Below are 27,951 nucleotides of genomic sequence, written 5' to 3' on the forward strand. Positions count from 1 at the left end.
ATAAATGCTGACCATTTCAGCTAAACACTTTTTTACTCACATGTTTAAAGTACACTACTACCCTGTATTTACTGCATGTATCACTTACCCTTCTCTACATAACAGTACCTTCCATGTCTCTAACCCACTACAACTTTCTAAAAATCCTTTGTAAATGAGTGAGACCAGTCAGGTGTTCTACTGATTTATGTATCTTCAAAATTAGTTACCCTTCCCCTTCTCAATGTCATTGTCTTAAACATAGCAGGCATTTATAGACATGATATGACTGGAGATAAAGAAACTACGTATTTAGTGTTGGTGCTACTAATCTATACAACTTTACGCCTGTAATATCTAAGTTTATAAAACACGATTTCTTAAGAATACTGGAGAAGCTAAATAACTACAACCTTAACAGGATGTTTTACTTTCCGAAGGAAAAGACTGATGTATTTATTCTTTTTAGACCTCCAACTTACCTGGACCATTTTGTGATATAAGTTCACAGAAGGTGGTTTATACTTTATTTTCCTTTGGAGAAATGTTATAAATTCTAATTCTGTAAGCTATACCAGTCTCTGACAACTACTGCACCATGATGAATTAATAATTCCAAAAGGCACTACTAAAGGCTCAAGTAACTTCCTGAGGTATCTTTTGAGACAACTTACAGTCTCAAATTAGGAGGATTTGCTTATTCCTTCAAGGCTTAAACATTGTTTTTAGTATTTATATAATTTCTTTCTTCAAATTATGTCTCTGGCCCATATGCTGAAGTCTCAAAATGTTCTTTGTAAGAAGAAAACACATAAATAAAAAATTTTTTTAGGTTGCTTTTCAAAATGATTAAAAAGACATATGGAATAGAATTTTAAATCAATTTAATGCTTATTAATGAATGCAATTAGTCCGTCTGTTTAGAAAACTACTTTGATCTTTTTTAATTTGCCTTAAGAAAAATTTAGTCAGTCAAGATGACACCATATAACTCAACAAATCCTATGGGGGCTCTAGTGAGGCCAAGGATCCATTAAAAAAAAAAAAGAAGTTATCTGTTAATCTTAAAAAAAACTTTGGGGTAAACATGCATTACCAACAAAAGAAAACTGATAAAGGCCTATCACATTAAAAGGAAAAAATTAATTTGTTGAATGCAGTACTCTACAATTATAGTTAATTAGATTCTACCAAAAATAAATGAAATACTGGTCTAAAAGAACAACCTATAGCAAAACATATTTTCTCTTTAAATAATCCTACTTATTTTAAAGTATAACTTCATGTAACAAGGCAGATCTTCATCCATGGGCCCTAAAGGTCAGCTGAACCTTCAGGAAGTTGCAGTGATGTGTATACCACAGCGAGGAAAGAGGGCAAACATGTTTCCTCGTAGCAGCGAACTGATTTTCTGAATGGCCATCTGCTATGTGACAGCTACTGAGAGGACCACCAGTACATAACAATGATAAACACAAATATATGGCCCCTGTCATTATAGGGGAAAGAGGCATCAAGTGAGGAAACACAACAACCAGATTCTCGTTTTAAAATATGGTGAGTGCTATAAAGGAAATCAACAGTAATGAGCTATAGTAACAGGGACTCATGAGAGGTCTGGGGAGGCATTTCTGAAGAAGTAAAAAAGGAGGGATGAATACAATTTAGCCAAGAGAAGAAAGAAAATCATTCCTTTTTTTTTTTTCAGAAGAACAGGGGGAAGAAAAAAGGATGAGACACTTATGGAGAAAAAAGCTAGTGTGGCTGAAATACAGTGACTTTAGAGCATGAAGGTCAGAAAGATAAACAAAGCCACACCACACAGGCCTTGTTAATTCCTAAAGGGACCTGACATGTGAAAAATTTGCTGGATGGTAGGTCTTACATCTACTGGGATGCAGAAACTACTAAAAGGCAGTCTGGATGGTGCTTAAAGCCTAAAGGCTTGAAGAATTTAAAAAGCTATGTAGAAGATGAGTTAAAACATATAAAGGTGACTAAAAAGGAGAAAAAATGAAGAGAAAAAACCAGGAAACAGCAATGACATGGAACCCACGAGAGACAGTTTCAAGAAGGCAAAGATAGCCAAGTGCTGCTAAGACACTGTCTAACAGAGCTACAACGGATTAGTAACGTTGTCTCTGAGTGGTGGCAACGAATCTTGTAATACGTGTTCCAGGTATTTACTAGAAAATTGACTAGCCCAAATAACTGGTCTTAACAATACTAGACTCTTCTCATCAAAACCAAGTATTTTCTATTCTCTTCAAAGTATCATTATTCTGCCTGAGCAGTGCATTGAACTCAAGACAGGTAGGTACTAGGAAATTGTATGGTATTGCTTAAATAATAGCATCCAAGCTAAAAAGCATGCCTCAGGAATTGAAATTTTGTTTCACAGAATGTTGGGCTAAAGAGATCCTAAGTTTTATTTTTCAGAAAAATTGGAAACTTCCATTTTATCCATTCACAAACCTATAAGGTCTTATGTAGCTAGCATTTCTCAATCATAGCAGCAGCCAAAGCCAAAATATTACTCCTCTGCTTCTTAATACTTACTCCAAAGGTTTATATTATGGCCAAGGAATTGAAAGTCCCAGACTACTGTTTTCATCCTTCTTATTAATTTTCCAAGTACAAGAAGCAAAATCTCAGCTACTCAGTTTTTTTAAAGTTTCTATCCAAAAGTATTATTTGAACTAGCCTAATCTAATTAGCCTAAATTTATACATAAATAAATATTAAAGAAAAATTAAAATATCTTGGCATAATCAAAAATCCAAGTGCCTAACTCTAAGTCAAACAGTTCTCAGAGTGTTTCCCAGGGACCACTAGGAGGTTGGGGGAGAGAAGCTCACAGTCATACTTTCAAATGAACAAGATGTGATGGTAGCATTTAACTAATGGAGTGGAAGTTTGTGTATTCTCGTGTTTCAAAACTTCTTACTTTTAATTTCTAATATGGTAAATATCAATAGGTAAAAACCACATAAATAAAGCTCTCTGGGATCCTCAATCATTTTTAGAACACTGTAATGTGGTCCAGAGACCATAACAAATTATTCTATGTTTCTTTACAGCCATTTATCTAGTATGAGTTTAAGCTTACCCTGACAAAGTACCGCATGATCTTGTTCTGGAAGTCTCCAGGAGGTAGCAATAAATATAGTAAGACCTCACACAAATCCCTTAGGAATCCTAGAAATAAAAAAGGTAGCCATAGTAACATTAGAAAATATGAATCTCCACCTATTCTTAATATAAAACAAACATATAAAGGTAGAAATAAGCAGTTTCCTGATTATACTGGCTTATTATTTTGGTAATTAGTACATATCAGTATTCATTAAAAATTCCTTCATTTTTCTCAAATAGTAACTACTCATTAATCAAAATGATATTTTAATTCTGCTCAGTTTCATCCACATTTTTAATCATTAAAAATCCTCAATTACAAAAGTGCCCCCCAAACAACTGCCACTGCACCTGTAATCTGTACTCTACCACAGTAATTATGTTTGCATACTTAAAAATTATCTGCACATTTAAAATACACCTGAAATTCTTCTTTCAAGAAAGAATCTCTTTGATCTTGGCAGGTAATAACAAAAGAATAAAGAGTATGCTCTTCAAATTTACTGATTTATGAGGGCTCAGTTTACATAAAAATACTGCACATCTTTGTATCTATTTGTTACATTTAGTTATTTTGTATCAGTGTAAATAAAATGGCAATTAAAAATTAAATTGCACAATAAATATAAGAAGGAATGAAGAAAATAAAAACAGAGGAAAGAAAAGGCAAAGTAAAGAAGTAAAAATGTTTGGGATATTATAAAAATCAAAGAAAATTTCCACAACTAGAAATGCTTTTCTGTAGTTATTCATATGCTGACACTCAACTCATGGGGACATAATTACATAGCTGATACCTGTTAATCAAAATGAAAAAAAATGCCAGGTAGGAAAAACTCATAGGAAAAAAAATATCCAGAGCAAAAGCTTATCTGTGTTAACTTCCCACACAGAAGATAAATTCATTCAACTCTATAAATTTTACTTAAAATCATTGGAAACATTGCATTAGAAGATATTTTAGAGTAACAGATATATTCTTTAAGTAGAAAAAATAAATTCAAGGTGAAGATAAAATTAGTACAGATTAAAAAATAAATTTACACTATAAAATGTTTATGCTTATCATATTTTACAAGACAAGAAAGGGAATCTTTAATTATCATTTTAACTTTTATAGACAACCTTTAAAACAAAATAATACTGGAACTACTTTTTTTAAAACTACTTTTAAGAACTAAAAAGATAAAGTAAAGAGCAAAGATATCTTCACTATCCTACCTATCCTATAAGAATAATTTCACTCTTATATTTGTTCACTGGTTCTGCTAACTTGTTTGACCAATTTGAACAGTTGCTGTTATCAAAAGACTGAAACTGAAAATGAAACCTTCTTCGTCTTTGGGAGAAGTGCACACTAGATCACGGCAAACATCCTTCTCCATTTCAACTTCAACTTCAAAGAAGGTATCTACGAGATCTTCTGCTGTGCCTGCATGAAAAAAGGAATAATTCAAGATATAATGAGTAATAAAGAAAAACAGATTTGAAAATCAGTTTTCAGAAATAAAGATATTACCTGTTACTTGATCATCTTTCTCTGTTATCTTCTGTTGAGCCTTTCTAAATACTCGTAGGTGTGTGCCAAAATCATCCACAATGCGTGTAGTAAAATAAGGCTGCCAGTCTATTTCTTTTGACCTTATAAAAAATAGATTACATAAAAGCATTATATAAATGCTTTTCAATCAAAAAATATAATTCATTTTTAATGACTTGTAAAAGAAAACATTATCAGAGGCTAAATTTCCTTATACAGAGGTGTTGTTCATTTAATTACTATTATATCTTAGGACTTCGTTTCACAAGACCCAAGGTGTACAAAACTATTTGGCTAATACTTCAACAATATTAAGTATTTTATGTGCCAAAGTTTAAAGGTTAAAATAAATAGAAAAAAATATTTTTCCAGCTAAATCTGAAATGAGTCTAACACGTATATTATACAATTTCTCAACCCAGATATAAGAATACATTAAAATTTCTAATGTTTCTGCTTGCTTTTAAAAGTAGACTGAGACAAGCTGGTATCACTCAGTGGAGTGAGTGCTAGCCTGCAAAACAGAGGGTCCCCAGTTCAAATCCCCATTAGGGCACATGCCTGGGTTGCAAGCCAGGTCCCCTGGTAGGGGGCGCACGAGAGGCAACCATACATTAATGTTTCTCTCCCTCTCTCCCTCCCTTCCCCTATCTCTAAAAATAAATAAATAAAAACTTTAAAAAAAAGAGTAGACTGATAGCTGTCAGAGGGGAGGGGCATTGGGCTGAGTGAAAATAGGTGAAGAGATTAAGCATAAATATATATATGTATAAGCATAAATATATAAACATATATGTATATAGACACAGACACAAACAACAATATGGTGACAGCCAGATGGAAAGGGTGTGAGGCTTGAAAGAGGAAGTGGGTAAAGGGAAGGGAAAGAGACTTGACTCTGGGTGGTGAGGGTACAATGCAGAATGCAGATACTATTTTATTGAGTTGTACACTTTCAACCTGCATGGTTTTATTAATCAATGTCACCAAAAAAAATAAAAAAATAAAAAGTATTTGAAATATTTCTTGGTTCTTTTTCAACCCTTTATGAATTCTCCACATTCTTCTTTTTAGTTATACAGGCAAGTTCTAAACTAAACACCTTTGGCAGGAGCCTGATTGGATTCTGCTTGCATAGTCTACCACTTAAAAACCTGTGTATTCAAAGTAACACAGAAATGGTTTAAAGAATGTGGCCACACTTAGCCATAAAAAAGTATATATAGTACTCTATCTTAAACACAATAGACCTCAAGAGACACTGCTAATTTGCCCTGGCTGGATGGCTCAGTTTGTTGGAGCATCGTCCCGTATACCAAAAGGTCACGGGCTTGATAGCACATCAGGGCACATATCTAGATTGTGGGTTCATCCCTGGTCCAGGCGTGTATGGGAGGCAACCATTGAGGCAACTCAATGTTTCACTCTCACACTTATGCTTTTTATTCTCTCTTTCTCTCTCTCTAAATCAATAAACATACCCTCAAGTGAAGATTAAATAAAAATAAAGAGAAAGACACTGCTAATTTAGTACAACAGTGAAACAGATAAATGCAACAGATAAGTCAAAAAGAGTTTGCACTTTTCCTTGAATTTAATTTTTTTAAACAAACATTCTTAATGTTGTTTACCTTAAAAAACACTAAAATTAATTTACTCTTTTAGAAACAAACTAAGTAGATATAAGACAAAGAGTCTATTCATGAAGATGCTAGGAAAAGCTGGAATCAAAAAAAAGTACACCATAATTCATGATGTTAATTACCCACAAATGTGCAATAAAGAAGAGGTGAAGAAAATGACTTGATTAAGCTGTCACTTTTTGAGAGAAAGCCTTTAGAAGGAAATGGTATAGAGGAATATAACAGAATTGTTTTCAAACAAAAAAAGTTATTAACACTCATATACTAATTAAAAATATATATATATACACAGCTCTTATTTTATTATATATGCGTGAAGAAGGTAAATTAACTATAACAGGGAACCTGAATTCAGGGTTAATGTCATTTGGAAAAGAGAGCCATGTATTTAAGTACATACTAAACCTGGTAACAATATTCAGCTTCAACATAAAAACTAATATAAAAACTTAAACCTAGCAACATGTAGAATCTTTTTATTGAAAAAAAAATCACAATCTATATAAGCACCTTTCAAAAAACTTTATTATGAATATTTGTGCCAAATCATACATACTGAAAATTTTATAAAACCACAATTTACTTGATATAAGCCATTACTTTAGCTCATTTAATCCATAAAAGGTTCCTTTTAACAAATTTAGAAGAAAGTAGAATATATACTGTATCAAGTAAGATCTGTTCCATTTCAGGATACAATGCAATATATACAACATTGAAATTTTTAAACAAAATAAAATTTACAAATTTTCCAAGGCATTTTAAGCCCAGTTTAATTCTATAACCCATTACTATAGAGGAGGTAATGACACTTAAAATTAGTGAAAATTAAGGACCAATGTGAGTATATAAACATTATTTTAAATATAGATTTCTGCCCTGGCTGGTGTAGCTCAGTGGATTGAGCACGGGCCTGCAAACCACACGATCGCCGTTCGATTCCCAGGCAGGGCACATGCCTGGGTTGCAGGCTGGTTCCCTGCAGGCCAACTCCCAGCAGGGGACACACCAGAGGCAACCATACATTGATATTTCTCTCCCTCTCTCCTTCCCTTCCCCTCTAAAAGATAAATAAATAAAATATTTTAATAAATAAATAAATAAATATAGATTTCTACTTTCAATATACATATATGCTTAGGGTGGGGAAAACGGGAAACACAGTAGTCTATACCTCTATCCAAGGTCATTATTTTCCCTCCTCCTGACTCATTTCCACTGAATACATGCAAATCTAATGTAAGTCTCAACTAAAAGGAACTTTTCCAGATTAGAAAGATACGAACAGTAACACATTTCTTCCCATTTAGAAATTAGGAAAATGCCTAATTTATAGTAGTTTTATATTTTATATAAAATATAGTAATTTGTAGTAATTTTATGTTAACCAAATCTAAAAATATTTTGATGAAAGTGAAGTACTTTCTAAAATTATGGTATATGATGAATATGTAATAAACATGAATATAAATAAAAACATCATTTAATTTATGTAACTGCCATACTTTCTTCTACTGATGCACAAATAGCTCTCTAGCAGAGTTCTTAATGTCAATTATTCTTAAGTTATATTTACACTTAAAGCTCTCTTTCACTTTGTTTAAAATATTCCCCGTGATTCCTATTCTAATAAAAACATAATCAATCCTATTACCTACACTTGCATTTTATTATTACTTATGAGCTTTCATATTTGAATTTAAAAATAAGAGAGCATATTTCCTATATGATCAAGAGGATAAGTGATGTAGACAATCCAACCCTGAAAATATAAAATTTGTGGTAGGCCCCTGAAGCTTACATACTTGACAGAATGGGTGTAAGAATTACACAGGTCAATTAGGGATGCAAAAAGGCATTAAAGTTTTCATTCAAGCATAAAAGCCAAACTATAACATGTGCCTGTATGACCATCTACTTCACATGCCTTTATCTTCACTTGTAACAGAAAGATTCTATTCCCTGCCTTTTAATTGCTCGCCTGCATCCAGTTTTGTCTCACTCCATTCTATGTTCCACAGAGCAGCCAGGGCGATCATTTAAAATACAAATGTCATAGTACATAATAAAAGCTTTTAAAAACCTCTCAATCATCCTCCATTGATCTTAGGCCTGAGCACAAATACCTTCTGTAAAATCTTGCATACCCTGGCCAATGCTCATTTCCTGATCATCACCTGTTCCACCCTCTTCCTTCCCTTCTGTTACATTTCTTTCCATTTCTCAAACTCAAATATGCCTTTTCTTATCTCAGTGTCTCTGGACAGACGATTCCCTCTGCCAAGTTTGCTCACCCCTGTCCACTCTCCACACATGTCCCTTCTCTCCACCACATTCACTTGACAATTCCCACTTAAGACTTCAGAGTTCAACTAACGCATCAATTCCACATGTCAGCCTTTGGTGACCCTCTCCCTCTGCCTTAATCCTTCACACCAGGTCTGGATCTCCAGTTACACATTCTCATAGCACTGAATTTTTCACTTTTTACAGCACTTATAATATGCGGTTAAATAATTCAATTGCTAGAAGTAAATTTAATTACTGAGATAAAAATCTCAGGAAGTCAGGGACTTTGTTCTATTCTGTGTTCATTTTATTCACATTGGCCAAATAATGTGTTGAACATCGGGTGGCACTCAACACATTCTGATTCATCGATTCCTCTTTCGGGGCAGAGCACTGCGAACAGGCGCTCGGAGAACAGCCACACAACACTCACAACAGTTGCTTCTTCACCTCTTCAAGTTCTGAAATAGAACATAAACTGAGGAACTTTTTTCTGCCTCTAAACCCCAAAGCTACTTAATGCTATGCCTAAAAAAGGCAATGAATGTCCCAAATATGTGGACTGATATTGAGATTATATAAATAGCTATCTATTCTAAGCAGTTTACAGCTTATCGTCACAAAAATACCACCAAAATCAACTATTTCTGTTTTAAAAAGCACTGGACTAGTATCTATACATATGCCCTTAATTCAAGGAAGAGTCATCATTTCATTAGTTGTGAAATTCAGCAAGTCACATCACTTCCCAGGGTCTGTTTTCTCTAAGGACTCTTACAGTTTTTAAAATATATGATTGTAGTAACTAAACATTCATAACACACACACACAAACAGAGTACATGAAAAACTGGTAACTGGTAAGTACTTGTAAACCAAAATCTTTGATCAAAAGAGAAAGTTATGAATATATTTCATTTTAACTTAAATCATGTAAATCTGTCAACATAAGTTTAAAACCTTTCACTTGACTAATGATTTACCTAGTGGTATCAATGTAGCCTCTGTCATGAATAAATCATTCCCATACTGCAAAAGTTGTTTCCAGTTTCTTTTAAATGGCATGCCAACTAAAGACATTTGTGAACAAATCTGAATTAAGAGTTCTTCAAAACTTTTCACCAATATTTCATAGTTGTCTTTTGCACACCTAATCCAACTACAATCTATCTAGCAAGTGGCTATTAATAAAATTCCAAAGCAAGTAACTTAGTTTTCATAGGAACTACCTTGCCATACTCATATTTCTTCAATCAGTGCAGGAATAAATTAAATTATATGATTATAGTTAAAAGTATAACTGTGGAAGAGGGGGAGACTGAATGAATGAAGGGGAAGGGACTAGCTAAAGAGGTCATGCATGTATGCATGACCCTCAGGCACAGACAGCAGTGTGGTGATGGCTAGAGGGAAGAGGGGATGAAAGCTGGGTGGAGGTGGGCAAAGGGGTGAAAATAGAGACATCTCTACTAGTGTCGATAATAAAAGTAAAAGAAAAAAAATTACAGTGTAACTGGGATACACAGGTTCAGAAACAAATGCTGGGTTGGCCAAAAGGATCGTTTAGTTTTTTCCATACGACAGCTCTAGTAGTGCTTAGTTGTCTTTAGCTTCCTTTGAAACAATTTTGTTAGACTGTATAGTGACAGCTGTCATACAAGCATGCATTTAAAAAAAAAACTTAATCAAAACTGATGAATTTTTGTGCAGCCAGTTTAATATTGAAAATGGAAGAAGATATGCAATATTTTTGGCATACTATGCTTTAATATTTCAAGAAAGGTAAAAATTCAACTAAAATGCAAAAAAAAAAAAGGTTTGTACAGTACATGGAGAAAGTAATGTGAATGACTGAACGTTTGAAAAGTGGTTTGGGAAGTTTCTTGGTTCTACTGACATTGTGGTCAGGTAATTCTTTGCTGTGGGGTTGTCCCATACATTGGAAGGTGTTTAGCAGCACCCCTAGAAGCCAATAGCAGAAGACAGCCAACATACTCAAAATATCCAAATCAATAAAATTGGTGAAAATGAAAAATGTGTCTTTTATTTTATGGAAAAAAACTAATCGGACTTTCTGGCCAACCCAATGCAATTTTCTTTTTTAACACACAATTATCTTTCTCCTCTCAATCATGAATATGTTCAGCTCACGCCACAGACAAGTTGCATCGAACTTGCTGGGCGCAGGGCCCAAGCACCAAGCAACTCACTTTTGATAAGCTTAGAACTCAAAAGATGAAAAGAGAATTAGGCAGAAGTACTAGAAAGTGGTCTATTGGCCTAGCTTTATTGCGAGGGGCCTAAGTCTGCATGTCTCACAAAGGGAATGAGAGAATACTGGCTAACTAAATGTAAGTTAAAAGAATTTCTACTGTAGTAGTACAGAATTGGTACCATTCTAAAAATAGCTTAAAATTTTGAGGACAACCATACACTGAAATAAGTAGTGGTTAATTAAGTAATGTGTTGTAACTTAAACAGGATTAAAGAATAAGTAGTATCTAAATCCAGAAAGAACAATACAGGAATGAGCAAAAGAGATGGAATGGACACGGTGTGCGCGAAAGGCATCGTGTAGACTTGCCTGGCTAAAAAAGTGGGTGACCACTTGACAGTAAAGGCAATCTTCACATTCCTGGCAGAATACTTTCCTGGAAAAGTTCTTTTATGTCAAAATAATAAAGGTAAAAACTGATTTTCCCACAGAAACAATCCTATAATAAATATATGTTCCTGATGTAACATTATTTTTTCACAGAAATGACTATTAACACCTTATTTAAAAACAGTTAAGAATGCCACAGTATACTGTTTACTAATAGTATGTGTGTATGTATAAACATGTATACTTGTACATATATACATAAAGGCTTTTTAAGGATATATTAATCTATAAAAAGCAATATAATAACCAATCACATAAAATTAAAATAATATGTACTAATCTCCCATGCAAGAGTTTTTTTTATATAGAAAAATCAGACATTAAAAAATCATTAGTGTAGTAAAGTTCATGGTTTTTCTGGGTAGATTTTGACAAACATCATTGAGGAGATTTTAAGAAAAGTTTTATTCCACTAGAGGGCTTTTTTACCAACTGACCCACAGATATCTTTTGTTCAAAGCAGCAGCCTACTTGTGAAAGAATAAACTCCTTCTTGCTTAAGCCACTGAATCAAGCAGTAACTTCTCCCTCATAATTCACTATTAGAAAGGATATGCTCTTTAAAACACACAAACAGCCCTGACTGGTATGGCTCAGTGGGATGCAGGCCAGGTTTCTGGCTGGGGTGTGCAAGAGGCAACATCTACATTTACCTTGCATCGATGTTTCTCTCCCTCTCTTTCTCTCTTTCCCCTCTCTCTAAAAATAAATAAATAAAATCCTAAAAAAACAATACAACAAACCTTTGCTTGTTTCCATCCTTCTAGAGTTTTTGAGAAACTACTTTGTTACAGTACCAAAAGCAGCAATCTAAAATTGAATTTGAGTCAAATTTTAAAGGCAAAGAATTATAAGCTTGTTCCTAAATCCATTAAAAAAATTATCCTTCTTGTAATGTTGATTTACTCATAAATACTACATGTTAGATCTCTTCAGAGCATCTTTGCTTCCCTTTTGCTATAAGGATCTAGTTTTAAGGAATGAATATAAACTGATTTTTTCCACAAAACTCTTGAATTTACATTAAATTTACTATAATACTCATCCCTCCAAACCACCCTCCGTTCTCTCCTTCCTCTCTCTAAGCATTTCCTAGGGTGAGAATGAAAGGGGGGGGGAGTACAGAGGAGACCATGGAGAAACCCTCCTATTGAAACCCTCCTCATACATTGTTGGTGAGAACGTAACACACTTTAAAAAACAATTTGCAGTTTTTCAAAAAATTAAAGTTACTGTATAACCACAAAAACTTGTATCTTGCATAACAATGCTCAAGTAGCATTCTTCAAAATATCCAAAAGGTGGAAACAATCCAAATGCTCCAAAACTGATGAATAAACAAGATGTGGTACACTTATAAAATCAACTGTTATTCTTATGAATAACTATTACTATAGTCTACGACATGGATAAACCTTGAAAACACTGTGCTAAATGAAACAGTCACAAAAGACAACACATTGCATAGGCCAATCCATAGAGATAAAATGATACCGTATTTTGTCATGTATAATTTGCACTTTCTTGCCCAAATTTTTCAGGGAAAAATGCTCCTTATGACATGGGTAGTGCTAATCCCGTATCTACATAAATGTTTTTAATTCTTTGACTTATGCTTATGCATTAAAAATGTTAACTCTAGAAAATAATGATATCTGAATGGAAGATAATACTCTGGAATACAATAACTGGATTTGTTTCTAAATATAAATGAATGAATGAATGAATGAATGAAGAAATGAAAACAAAAGATTTTTTTCCTGCAAGTCTGGGCCAAAAACGTGGGTAAGCATTACACACAGCAGTACATTATACCTGGCAAAATACAGTGAGTGGCTGCCTAGAGCTGGAAGTTTTGGAGGAATAGGGGAGTGACTGAAGGGGATATTTTTCTAAAATTAATTGTGATGAAAGTTACACAACTCTGTTAATACATTAAAAGCCACTGACCTCAAGTGGGTGAATTGTATGGTATGTGAATTACACAAACAGTTGATCCCTGAACAGAGATTTGAACTGACTGGGTCCATTTATACACAGTTTTGTTTTTTTCCCAATAAATACACAGTTGGCTCTCCATATCCCTGGGTTTCACATACAAGGATTCAGAGGGCTGGATATATGCATTGTTCTACGCCATTTTATGTAAAGGAGCTGAGCATCTCTGGGGGTCCTGGAAACAATCCCCAGTGGATATCAAGGAAGGGCTTTCGGGGGAGCCCAGAATTACATGCAGATATTTGACTGTGCAAAAGGGTCAGCACTCCTAACCCCTACATTGTTCAAGAGCCAGCTGCACAATTAACAATCCATCTATTCTGTAGATCTAAAAATATTAACTTAGTTCCAATTCCTTTAGATGGCTCTTAATAATTTTTTGTTCTACTATAATAAATATGACAACAATCACCTTTTCATTTAATATTAGTTTTAAGCTGTTTTCAAATGGCAAAGAATATAAAATGGCAAAGGAGTATAAAGCTTTACGGTTGCGAATGCCCACTATTTAAATTGTGCTTGCCTTTTGGACAAGTGTAGGAACATACAACTTATTATTTTTAGGCAAAATACAGTGAGAAAAATGGCAAAAGTTTCCGAACATAACCCCTGTCATTTCAGAAACAATAATACGGTTGCCACCGTAACCACTGAATTTGGGGCCCACATCATGTATCAGTGCTTCTTTCCCCAGGGGGAAACCCATTGGGGGCAGCACAGTGGCATTAGAATAGCTCTCTTTTTTGCTAATTTTGAGGTTAAGGGGAATAAAAATGGAGGGAGCTAGTAATCACTTTTCACTTTGGAGAGCAACAAGTTTGCTTGTTCATTTGTATCTCCTCACGGTTTCTAACACCTAACCTTATCCCCCTTCAGAGAACTCTGCTCGTACTATTTCTCTCTTCTAGCATGTCCTTTACCCCCCTCTCTCTATCCCAATATACCCATTCTTGAAAACCAGTTTTGGCCTCAATCCACATGAGGTCTTTATCAGTTACTCTGGTCCACTCTAGCTCTAGATTAAATTTGCTTTCTTTCCATTTAGTGATGACTTTCTTTCTTTCCACTTCACATGCTTTAATTTTGTCTACTACCAGTAATCCACCCCCCCAAAATAATAATAAAAGAAAGCAAACTAAGACAAGGTCAAAGAGTCCAAATATATATCCTAGGAACATAATAAATAACACAAATAATAACCAAATTAACCTGTATTAAACAGTTATAATGTGCCAGATCCTGTGGTATCTTATATGTATTCCCCCCCCATAATCATTACAACCACCCTATGGGATAATTATTTTATTTTCTAATGCAGAGATTGAAAAACAGAAAGTCAAGTAACTTGCTCAAAATGTTATTTATTGGCTAACAAACACTTTCTGAAATGTCTCATACATATCATCTCATTTGTCCCATACAACCATAAGTTTGCTATAAGAATTAGTATTACTATTTTATTAATAGATGTTAAGAAATTTTCTCTTAAATAAACTGTAACTTAATGGTATAGGTAGAATTATAATATAGATATCTCAGGCTTTCTGTCATATGTCATAATATCTTATTTGAAGGGAGAATAAAAATAGATAGGTTATTAAGTATTTATCAGCTAAGACTCCAGGCTAATTCAAACCCAGGTTCCAGAGAACTCAAGAGTGCTCTGTTAAATTCTCAATTTCAGTGTCTTTAGTTATACTTTGCTTGTTTGTTTCTTTTGTTGATTAGATTCCTGTTTAAGGTGAGATCACATGGTATTTGTCTTTCACCACCTGACTTATTTCACTGAACATAATGCTTTCCAGTTCCATCCATGCTGTCACAAAGGGTAGGAGCTCCTTCTTTCTTTCTGCTGTATAGTTATTCCATTGTGTAAATGTACCATAGTTTTTTGATCCACTCATTTACTGATGGGCACCTAGGTTGCTTCTAGCACTTGGCTATTGTAATTGTGTTGCTATGGAACATTGGGGTGCATAGGTTCTTTTGGATTGGCTTTTCAGGGGAAGGGGGAAGGGTTTGAAGGAACTAGTACAAAGGACACATGGACAATAACAAGGGGGGTGGAGATGGGAGGATAGTGGAGAGGGCTGGGATGGGGGTAAAGGGCAGAAAACTGTACTTGAACAAAATTAAAATAAAAAATAAAAAATTTAAAAAAAAGAGTGCTCTGTGAAGGTGTTCTGTAAACTGCTACTAAAGTAACAGCTGCTGTATTAATGTTAGCAAAGGGTATTATCATTACAAAATATTCTCTCAAATCTGATGATGTCATTTAATTCTAGTGACAACCGGATAAGTACATATGGGTGATCACCAGATTCAAAGAATCCAGGTGTTTTGCCTATTTGAGGCTATAGAGCTTTATAAATAATACAGCTAAACTCAAACCCAAGACTTTGTACTCTAAGTATGACCTTCTCTTTCTGTTGTCTCAAAATTAGTACTTCATTTTATTCTGATATTCTGTGATTTTTTCTCCAAGGTGAAAAATTATAAACACTAGAATTCAGTGGTTCTATTTTTTTCTAGGTTCATAAGCCCTTTTAAAAGATGAAATCTAGAAAAACCACTCAACAGGGGGGAAAAAACCCACACAACAGAGTTTTGCATACATTTTCAGTGCTCCGTGGGCCCCTAGTTAAGAACCCTACACAAGGTTGTAACTTGAAGGACAAGAGTAACAATGCATGCTCTTATCATATGCTTCACAGTACATTGCACAGAGCACTGAACAAAGATTAAGAATATCTGAACGACTATAAACTGACCTAATTTTCTTGATACTGGCATTGAAAATAGCCTTAGGGTCTCTACTAAGAAGTACATTTTTGTAATAAGAAAAAAAGCCAATGATGAGCAAACAAAAGTCATTCACAGAGAAGGTGCCAACAAACAACTGTTAAGCCATACTGTATGCTAGGGGCTTTACTTCATGCCATTTTTAGCCTAAAAGCATCCTCTAAAGGAGTTATTATCAGTTTTTTAGAAGATGAAACCAAGACTTGAGAGGAGCTGATTAATTTACTAAAAGCTTATGGCTGATGGCTAAGAAAAGATACAAATTCAGGTCAGTCTAGGATGGAAGAAACCTGGCTCTCAGCCTGTAATCACCCAAATATTTAGCTTGATAACAGACAGACAGAAAGGGGGAAAACATGAAGTTTAAAGAAAAGGGGATTGCGGATTGAAAATAGGAAAAGCATCGCACAGAGGAAAGGAAGGTGAGGAGACTAAGATAAGCACTCTAGACCATAATATATCAGACAGGGAATGGGGGGGAAAGCAAGAACTACTCTAGAGCGTAACAAATCAGACAGGGAATGGGGTGCTGTGGGGGGAAGCAAGAACACTGGACTGTTAAGATAATCTGATTCTAATTCCTATTCTACCCCCAACTCAATGGACTAACCACTTAATCTTTCTGGACCTTAGCTTCCTGATTTGTGAAACGGATACGGATGTTAGATGGTATAACCACTCAGAACACATTTCACAATAATTATTTCCATTACATTTCATGGAGCAGGATTTTTGTTTTACTCACTACTGTACCCACAGCACCTGGCTGATACAAAGTAGGCACAAAACATTAGCTGAACAAATGAGTTTGGATCCTAACAATAACCCTGTGAGGAACGCACAAGGTAGGTAATGTTATGTTTATTTTACATATGAGAAAAACTGAGGTTCAAACAGTTTAAGATACTTGTTCACAGTTCCTCAGCGAAGTGGTAGGACAGGATGCAAACTCAGGTCTTCCAACTACGTACTAGTTCAAAGTTCTTTCCAGGTCTAAAATGTGCTGTATTTTAATATACTCTTAGGCAGTCAGACACAAGAATAATTAACTTTTCTCATTCCCACCCCTTCAAAGAAAAATCATTAGGATGGTGTTACTAGAGAAAGCAGTAAATGACTGATTCAGAAGTTATCTAAAAGAATACCTAACATTTGATAATGTTACATGTATGAAGTAAAGGAGAATAAAATCCAATTTCTGACCTTGCTTATCCTTTATTATATTTCCTGTGTTCCACAGTGAGTCTACATTCGTAATTATGGCTGGTCACTTTGCAAATGTTTGCTGCTAATCATACAGAAGCAGCAGCTCAACTTATCTCAACAAGTAAGGTTACTGTTCAAACCCTACATCTTACTGCAGGCCTCCCCAATAACCTGAGGTCGAGGAATTAAGCTCTTACTTTAAGCTGAGCACCAACTGATTTACAGAGGAAAAGACTTAACATAGCAGATGAGCTAGAAATATCTATGTGCACAGGCCTATAAGGCAAATTAAGCCTGAAACTTGGCTAAAGGCAAAAAATGACAGAACTGAAACTGTCCTGCTTTGGGCACATCATGAGAAGGCAGAGTTCTTTGGAAAAGACAATAATGCTGGGAAAAATAGAAAAAAATCATTGTCATTTTGGAAAAGACGATAATGCTAGAAAAATGGGAAGGCCAAATATAAGAGGGATTGACTGCATAAAAGAAGCCACAGGCCTGAGTCTGCAGAAGCTGAGCAGGCCTACTATGGACATGACATTGTGGACATCACTCATTCACAGGGTCCTTAGAAGTCAGACCTCACTCAAAGGAAGGCAGTTAACAAACACATAAAAGAGATTAAACACACACACAGTAAGAGCCCTAGGGAAAAGATCTACTCCAAGACTCTTGAAAGTATTGGAATGTATTTCAAGAACCTAAAAGAAAGAAGAGGGGTGGCTAGAAAATAACACATTCAGATTTGAATGTACTAATTTAGGCCAAGGCCTCAAGGCCTTAACTGCTCTACAAATTAGGGCTTTCAGGACACAGGATAGTAGGAAAATCTTTATGTGCACTGGGAAGAAAAAATCTTTGATTTAAATTTTAAAAAAGACTGCACCCCAGGCTGGGTGGCTCAGTTGGTTGGAGCATCATCCTGTATACCAAAAGGCTGCCAGTCTGATCCCTGGTCAGGGCACATGCATAGGCCATGGGTTCCATCCCCAGTTAAGGTGCCTACAGGAGGAAACCCATCAATGTTTCTCTATCACGTCAATGTTTCTTTCTCTCCCCTCTGTCTTTCTCTCCCCCTGCCCCTCCTTCTCTCCCCCAACCTTCCTCTATCTCTAGAATCAATAAACATATCTTCATATCCTCAGGTAAGGATTAAAATTTTTTTCCTTCAAAAATAAATAATACCTGGATATGAAATAGCACCCTCAAAAAATCAAGTATTTTAAGTACAAGGAGTAGGCCAAAATACTTTGTTCTATGTACAAGTGGTTATTTCTTAAAGCAAAACCATCAGAATACAGTAATAAAAAAGCCAATGATAGGCAAACAAAATCTATTCATATTCTCTTATATGAATAAATAATAAACTGAATAGTCTGAGCTGACTTACGATTCTTTGTTTTTTTCAATTAAGATGACTATTAGGTAAGTGCCAAAAAGTAAGAGAAACTAATTTCCTTAGCACTCAAATAAAACAGAGTATGGATAAGAGGGGAAATAAATTATTAATAAATGGGGTGAAAGACTTTGAAAAGTCACAGGACTGGATCCAGAGGGAGAAAAAATTGACATAGACCCTACAAGAGCTTAATTAAAATAAACATTCTGTAAATATAAAGGTTAAATTTAAAGGAGTAACTTCCAGGTTTTTAAAGCTCTAGTTCTATGACCCAAGTTATCTACAATCTATTGTCCTACTTACCTTTAATACAGTGCACTCTTCACCATCATGGGTTTGAACTGCACAAGCCCACTCATGGAGATTTTTAAAAATAAATTTGTACAGTACTGTGATCGTATTTTCTCTACCTTATGATTTTCTTAATAACATTTCTTTTCTCTGATTTTATTGTAAAAATATAGCACACAATACATATAGCAGATAAAGTATGTGTTAATGTTAATCAACTGCTTGTTATTGGTAAGGCTTACAGTTTGAGGAATCCAGTTACATGCAATTTTCAACTGTGTAGGGGTTGGCCCCCCTAACCCACCATGTTATTTGAGGGTCAAATATAATCAATTTTTCCCCTCCCATTTAAGTTATTTTCCCTACTGGTACAAACGACACATTTAAATTTTTAAGCCTAAACACAACCCAATAACCTTACCTAGTAGCAAACTGGATGAGTGCATTCTGAAGAGTCTGCCTAATCTCAAGAAGAAAAGACTCGTCATCGCTCAGTGTGTAATACCAATACTGCACGTAATCCCTCAGGGAAAACTGGATAACCTAGAACAAGAACAGTGGGAGGAAATGCAACCGTTTAGGATTTTAAAAGTGACAGTGGCAAACTAAAACCTAACAGGATTATTTGCCAATTGATAGCTACTCTCTATACACTAAACTGTGGTGGTACATATTCTCATTTAAAAAGCATCAATATATTAAAAGCCATTTCAAAAAATTTTTAATTATTTTGGTATCCTAACTCATACACTGCCCAAATATTTTAAAAATTAGTTATCTATGGCCAAGCCCACCCTAAACTCTTAAGACAAAAAAAGTAAATTTTCAATGCTATAATATTATGAAGAGTTTTAACTGGCCTGATGAAATGAGATGCAACATAGTATCACTGGGCCCTAATTCTAAAAAAGGAAACAATTTTTTCAAGATTGTATCATCCATTTTTTTTCAAATTATAAAAATGATATCATTTACTTAATTCTAATACCTTTGATATGGCCAACAGTATTGTTAGCCAATAAAAAGCAAGTAATACAACTTACTGTATAATGTTTTTGTTAAACTAAATATGGGGTCATCTATAAAATGAATGTTAAAATTTTAAAGCACGCATTATTTATAATAATCTTACAATTTAAAAAATCAGTGAAAAATATTTTGGGAGAGAATAAAGTTTGTAATTCTATCATTTTAATGTTGTTGAAGTAACAAAACTAGTAAGGAATAATATCTGATTTACCAAAGCACGGTGTATGTTCATTTTTTAAAAAATAACACTTTAACTATAAAATGACTAGAAACATTATCAAATATGTCACTAAAAACTTTTTTTTCTAAATGTAAACTCAATCGAAAGGTTTTAAATATTAAGTAAATACACCATCATAAGTTAGTTAGTTCATCAATAAGGCAGCATTTTTAATACAGAATCCAAGGACAGCATTATAATACATTTCTAGCATATTTCATAAACAGCAAAATCGTATCTTAATATTTTCAAAAGAAATACACCTAGCACACAATATATGGAATTCAAATACCACATACTGAAACTCACTTGCTGGAGAGGTTCATCAATTATATTGGCACCCGTCAATCTTCGATCAATCTTTATAGTCCTGGCTTCCTGTTTCATTTCTTCTAAACACTGAAAGGAAACCACATCTTACTGCATACTTCCCTGATTAAAAATCTCTGTAGTTTACTTCTAACTGAATATTCATTGTAACTTTCCAGTAAATAAGTAACTTACTCCTTGAGACTAGTGTTGGGGTGGCCAAAAAGTCCATTCCATGTAGTGTAGAGCACTGCAATGGCTCTAGTAGTGCTTAGCTGTCCTGAACGACTGTGTTGTGACAGTTGTCATCGGTGTGCATTTTTAAAAACTTATCAAAATTGGGAAGTTTTTGTGTAGGCATTTTAATATTGAAAATGGAAGAAAATACACAACATTTTTGGCACATTATGCTTTATTATTTCAAGACAGGTAAAAACACAAGAGAAAGCACAAAAAAAGACTTGTACAGAGTATAGAGAAGGTGCTGCAACTGATCAAATGTACCAAAAGTGGTTTGCGAAGTTTCTTGGTACTACTGACATTTTAGTGAAATAATTCTTTACTGTGGGGCTGTCTCATGCACTGGAAAATGTTTAGAGGCACCCCTGATCTCTGCCCACTAGAAGTCAAAGGTGGGAAATAGCCAACAAACTCAAAATATCCAAATCAATAAAGTTATTGGTGAAAATGAAAAATGTGTCTTTTATTTTATAGAAAAAACATAACAGACTACCGGCCAATCCAATATAAAACAAACACTATTTCTCAAGTTAACAATATACATACCCAAAATAAAATCTATTCTTAACTTCACAATTTAATAAAATCAGTAAATATTATTTAGAGTATAAGAAAATTGAAAATATATAGCTATGTTGTCATATTTCAATGAAACAGGGCTGTCCAACCTTTTGGCATCTCTGGACCACAATGGAAGAAGAAGAGTTGTCTTGGGCTACACACATTAAATACATTGTGACACGTAATCACAAAACAATCTCCTAATGTTTTAAGTAGACTTATGATTTTTGTTGGGCTGCATTCATAGCCATCCTGGGCCACACGCAACCCATGGGGGGCATGTGATGGTGACCCCTTAAAACCATATGTTACTGATTCAAGTGAGGTAAATTATTAGTTTCCCTCTTCCTTTTTTCCCTTCCCAGTCCAAAACAGCTACTAAAGAAATGTATTTTAAATTGATTTTATTTAGAAATGATTTTTAACAACTACTGAAAATCAACTCCTCTATATCTCTATAGTTTTCAGAAAGATCAGTGGTCTGGAAACACAATGAAAAGTAATAGGAGACTCTTCAGTTAAAAAGCATACAAACCAAAGCATACTTACATTTATATATACACATGTGTTTACATATATAAAATATATGCCTCAAGTTTATACAACCTAAGATTTTTTTCATAATTCCTGCTTATAAATCATTTTAGAAAAAGCAAATCAAAATCACTATTTTTATACTATCTACTAAAATATAGATTATAAAGACTTACCAGTCTTGACTATAATTTATGACTGTTTTAGATCTTAATTTTAAAAATATTTCTCATCTTGCCCTGACCAGTGTGGCTCAGTTGGCCAACCAATGTCCCACAAAGTGAAAGGTTACAGTTAAGTTCGATTCCTGGTCAGGGCACATGCCTGGGCCGCATGCCAGGACCCTGGTTAGGGTGTGTGCAAAAGGCAACTGACCTACGTTTCTCTGGTACATCAATGTTTCCCTCCCTCTCTTTCTCCTCCCCTCCCCTCTCTCTAAAAAATAAATAAATATTTTTTAAAGTATTTCCTATCTTCTATATTTACCACTCAAATGGCTAAGGAATGAATCTAAAAAAGAAAAAGGTTCATTTTCTTAGATTTGTGAGCAAGCTCAAAGAATACATATTAGTGGAAGTCATAAAGGAAGATAAACTCTCAAATTATTTTAAAAGTTATAGTAAGTATTAGAAAGAAGTTATTTATTAATATGAAAATCAGTGGGATGGGGTTTTTAATTTCAGGAATACAAAATAATACTCTAATTACTTTCTATGCACCTCCTAAACCTTAGCATATATTGAACAAGTTAGTAATCGTAAAGTTAGATTCACAGCATCAACTCCAGACTTTTTGTGTCATTATAAAAGATAAAATCATCCCAATCTCACAATGAGAACTGGAGCAATGCAAATCTGAGGCCTATCTATATTACTAGTATCTATCATACTCAATTCCACTTTTATTTACAATATATACTGAAAAAAGAAAATAGCAGCATTCAAGATGATATAAAATTGACCCTAACTTATTAAAACTATAAATAATCCATAGCCTAACTATAAGCTAGGTTTCAAATGAGTCAAAAAAAAGGTACTTCTTTTCTCCCTCTGTTTCTATGCTTTTTATTTCATTCAAGGCAGTTTATGTATTGACACAAATCATACATTTGATACTTTGAAATTCTCAATTAAGATACAGGGAAAAATTCCAATTTTTTTGTCTTTTCCTCAAATTTGCATTCCCACTTTTAACATCTAAGAAAGCATAGAAGGTAACTTTTTAAAATGCATTTTTCTAAGCATGATCAGACAGCCTCCATAAATTTATAACGAGCATTAATGAATTATAGAAAAATCTGCCAAATCATATACAGATGATCACATTATCTTCACTGAATAGGACAGGACTTTGAGGTTTCACATTGCTTTCAACTATTTACCTTAGAAATTCCAGTTGATGTTGGAGGAAGATACGAGTGTTCACACTGCTCTAGGTACTTCTCTGAGTTTGTTTTTCCAAACAGGAGAGTAACTACAATACCCCTGCAAAAAATTCAATTATAGATACAAAAATAAAATTTTACTATAATCTAACACATCTATGACCAAATATGTTTTTCAGATTCAATAGATGGCTTATTGTTCACTAAAACATCAGTTTGTGACTTTGACAAGGCAAGAAATCGACAGATTTTGCTATGTTCTAAAGTTTAAATCAACTGTAAACATTTGTGAATTTATACAATACTGCCTTTCAAAGTTTTCACCCAGTATGCCTTTAGGAAAGGAAGTCCACATTAAATAAACAGACTAGCTAATAACAAAAACAAAAACAAATGAGATCTAAATCTAAACCTAAATCAATGCTTTCTATTGTTAATTAACATGAGATATTAATATAACTTGCCACTATGAATACAGAACAAAGCTATATAGAAAAAACATGACCCAAGTTATGATTTATTTAAATAAGCCTGGAATTAATAAAAGAAAATTATAGAGTCAAGGTAAGATAACTACTGGTTTAGTACTTCTTTAAATATTGACTAGATGCTATCAACATTTCCTATATGTAAAATTTATTGATTAAATGTAAGCACTACTAAGTACACAGAAATTCTGTAAAGAAAAAAATCTAAATTGCCAGATGAGAGGCAGCTGGCCCATTCAGGGCAATAAGGCCTTGGAGAATATGATGCTCAGTCAAAGAAGCCAGGTGGTGAAAGACAAATACCACATGATCTCACCTATATGAGGAATCTAATGAACAAAACAAACTAACGAACAAAATAGAACCATGGGCACAGAAACAAGCGACAGACTGAAAGTGACCAGAGGGGTAGAGGTTGAGGGATAATGGTGGAAAGTAGGGGAAGGGATCACATAAAGAACATCTACGAATGACCCAGAGACACAGATCACAGTGCGGGGATCTTACAGATTGAAAGACTGTAGTGATAAGAAGGGAACAGGGAAAAATTATATATGCTCAGCATCAAGAACTGAAGATTCTCAAGGTTCTCTGCATTTTGTGGCTACTGCCACTTCACTGCCCTTCAGTACAGGCATCACAAAAGCAGGGAGGAGAGTGGAAAACACAAAATCAAATCAGCTTATGCTGTCAATTCTGTTTTTGTCTCTTTTAAAAAAGGCTTCGGAATTATCAGCAAATTTCACCTGTGTCATATCTGATGTTATTACTAAGAATTAAGTTGGCTTTGTATTTCAGTTTTACCTGGTTATAAACACATTTACAGGCACAATAAAATGCTTATATTAAGAAAACAATGTACTTCTAAAACTACCACCTTGAAACAGACTGATAAAACAAAAGCCTTTGAACACACAGTGACAGTAAGAAGTAGGCTATCAGATAGTCTGACCTTGCAAAGAGCTTTAAGAAAAAATACGTGCTACAAATGATCACATAACCAAACAAACATAACAAAGTGGCATTAAATAACTCATAATACCTTTTTGAGTATAAGAAAAACATATACCCTTTCAACATTGTAAATTAACTGCAGAACTTACATACTTAGATTCATCTGTGAAAAATAAAAAGGTGGTTACCACAGAAAAATGTATTAATTTCTCTCAAGCTTGTATTTTAAGAAACAAGAAAACATATCTTTAAGAACTTACACAATAAATACATTAAGACTAAAATTATTTTAATTATATGAAATATTTTTACTTAAGATTGACATTTAAAAGCCTATTTTTGCTTTTAAAATTTGAAGGCATTCAACGATACTAAGTTTCAAAGAGGGGCAATCACTGTTTGTAATGAGAGCCAAAATAAGAAAGATCTGACTCAGGAATTAGGGTACTCACTGGCCATAGCTGAATAATAACATCAGAGTGCTTAATTAACTAATCTCCTCTTGAGAGGCTTGCTAGTATGTATGTAGAAGTTCCTAATTGTGGCAGTGCTTGTCATTGGGATCAACAGACTGGAACACAACATTAATTTATAAGCCAGCACGAACTTGGAATTTCAGACCCTACCATGTGACTTAATGTTATCTAAAGAGTTTTTAGTGGCTCTCCCACACTCTCCAATGTCCCATCTTATCCAAAACATTTTTCATACTTTACAGGTATCCAAATTTTTTTCTGAAAATTATTTCTTAATAAATTAGCAGATGCAAAAAAGGAAAACAGGTTCCCATGACTTTAAAATGAATGCACTCATCACCCTTCTCTCTTTCCCAAATTGTGTATAAAGCAATTTAGTCTAAAAGAAGTAATTCTCCATCTCTCCATCTTCCAAGGGTTCCTAGGGCTCCTACCTTCCTCTATAAAGCTATAATGTCCTCCCTTTCTGAAGTATTGGGAAATCCTCCTCCTCCACTTTTGCCAAGGACTTATTCAGTTAGTAAAGTAGAAGAAATCTCTCCTTCCCAATAAGTAAAAGCAGCTGTGATCCTATGCAGGAGAGGTGCAACCATGCAGCTACACAATCATGCAGCTCTGGCCTTAATTTAGAACAGGAGTACATTTAGAAGCCATGTGGCTTAGGATCTACAGTCTTCAATCATCATTATAAACAATAAAGATTTTCAGAACTCCATTTATCTGATTCCTGCCAATTATTTCTTAATGTTTTCAATAGTTATTGTATCTAAGCAATTCTAACAAAGTACTAAAACTAAAATAAACAAGTAGTTTTATGAACAGTCCTTTGGTTAATTCTCACTTGTTCAACAATTAGTGGGTACACTCCCTATCTTTATAATGGCAACACATGACTTTCAAACCCATACCCTGAGAGAGGTAATAGATCGTAGATATATTCAGAAGCCACTCCTTTAGTGTCTGACAGTCTTTTCAGGCCATAGTTTACATATGCTATTCAATTAAGTCCTCTAAAACTGAGAGATAAAGTAATTTCTCCAAGTTTGGGGGTTCTCAAAAGGTATTTTTAAAAGAACTCATATGTATTCATTCCACAAATAAATACATAAATGTATTATATATATGTATATACAATACATACATACACATATATATTAACAAAATGCTCATTTCAGCTAAGCTGGTTAGAGTACCTAAAACAATTTTCTCTCTTGTCTATACATTTTCCTACATATAATTCATGTCTAAAACCAAATGCTCTGCATAGGAAGCTATATAAAATCATGACTGAAACTTCTCTTGTAAAGGTTTATCATGGCGAAGTAAAAGGCATAAACATTGTAAACCAAATAACCATGAAGAGAAAACTGCAAAATCAGGTGTTGTTTGAATTTTCTTAAACAAAATCACCGCATTCACTCAGGAAAATAATTTATGTTATTGTTTGAAGTCTAATCACTAACACAGTATCTCTATACAAAATTTGGTGCATCATCTCAATATAAGTTACTTACCTTGTTACTATTATGATAAGGTAATTTCAACCTTAAAGAATAACATCAAAGCAATGGAAAATATTTTAAAATTTCCTTCTATCACAAAAAAGGTTTATATCATTAAAATTTTTATGTCAATTTTGAAGATGACATATTTTTGGTACCAATAATTATCATCATTCCTATTTCTATTAAGTGTCTTAATTTTACTTTAAAGCTTTGATAAAAACAATCTGTAAAAGTAACAGTCACAATAAATCATACTTCCACTTCTTTTGGTCATTTGTTTCAATTTTAAACAACAGAATATGACATATGAGTTGTAAAATTATCACTAAGCATACTTACCCACCCACAAAGCAGAGGATATAAAATGCCAAATAAAATATTACAAAAGGTCCAAATGTTATTAGAGAAAGGACAATGACAAGGCCTCCCCATCCCCATATGGATAGACTGATCTGAAATAAAGCAAAAAGAAATAAATAATGAATTAGAAAAAAACAACAAAACTTTTACATTTTTCCTTTTGTACATTTATAGTGTTGTTTCAACTACTATTAAAATATTTACTTTTGAAAATGCAAGCACACTTTTGGAAATTTATCTTCAAAAAATGATATACAAAATCTATATGGAGAAAGAGATTTATAGAATATCCACAATGATTTTTTAATTTATTTTATTGTTGTTCAATTATAGTTGTCTGTATTTTCTCCCCACCCCTCCCCTCAACCTTCCCTAATGGTTTTTTAAAAGCTAGTGACAATGTGGACTTCCGCCAAGATGGAGGCATAGGTAGAAACACTGTGCCTTCTCCCACAACCAAGTTTGAATAAAACAAAGGTTTGGAGAAACAAAGACACAACCAAAGGACAGAAAATTGAATTATACGGAAGTCCGACTACATCTAACCGTTCAACGGGACGGTAAGAGGGGCGGAGCCAACAGCGAGCAGGGTTGGGCAGGACAGGGCCCCCGACCCAGGCGCGCAGGCAGACGGGAACCAGTTGGGGTGCGGGGCAGACCGCGGGCGCATATTCGTGCACAGTGAGACAGACCACGCAGGCCCCAGGGGGCGAGGGCTGACAGCGGTGGCACACTCGCGAGCAGTGGGACGAAACGCGTAGGCCAGGTGACGGCAGCAACTACGGCACCGGTGAGGGCCGTGGCGGCAGGAAGCGGACAGGACGCCATAGTCCCTCTTTGACCCCGCCCCCACATACAGCGTCACAACCCAGTGACTTAGTTGCCCTGCAATACCGGTGAGAGCCATTGTTGCTCTTTGACCCCGCCCCCACATACAACGTCACA

At 34.4% G+C, this 27,951-nt stretch overlaps 1 protein-coding gene across 3 annotated transcripts in view; it reads right to left on the minus strand.

Annotated features, from left to right (window-relative positions):
- Window positions 1-27,951, minus strand: part of SNX13 (sorting nexin 13) — a 121,995-nt gene that overhangs the window by 55,973 nt on the left and 38,071 nt on the right. For all 3 annotated transcript variants that reach the window (XM_037056275.1, XM_037056276.1, XM_037056277.1), the window contains exons 2-8: window positions 26,986-27,098; window positions 23,221-23,323; window positions 20,505-20,594; window positions 19,368-19,489; window positions 4,634-4,755; window positions 4,445-4,546; window positions 3,089-3,177 (exon numbers count right to left, since the gene is read on the minus strand). In XM_037056275.1, coding sequence (XP_036912170.1) covers window positions 3,089-3,177; window positions 4,445-4,546; window positions 4,634-4,755; window positions 19,368-19,489; window positions 20,505-20,594; window positions 23,221-23,323; window positions 26,986-27,098 — 741 coding nt within the window. The remainder of the gene's footprint in view (window positions 1-3,088; window positions 3,178-4,444; window positions 4,547-4,633; window positions 4,756-19,367; window positions 19,490-20,504; window positions 20,595-23,220; window positions 23,324-26,985; window positions 27,099-27,951) is intronic.

The sequence above is a fragment of the Sturnira hondurensis genome, unplaced genomic scaffold, assembly GCF_014824575.4.
Source record: "Sturnira hondurensis isolate 20B ecotype Veracruz unplaced genomic scaffold, ASM1482457v3 Scaffold0008897, whole genome shotgun sequence".
Classification (NCBI taxonomy): Eukaryota; Metazoa; Chordata; class Mammalia; order Chiroptera; family Phyllostomidae; genus Sturnira; species Sturnira hondurensis.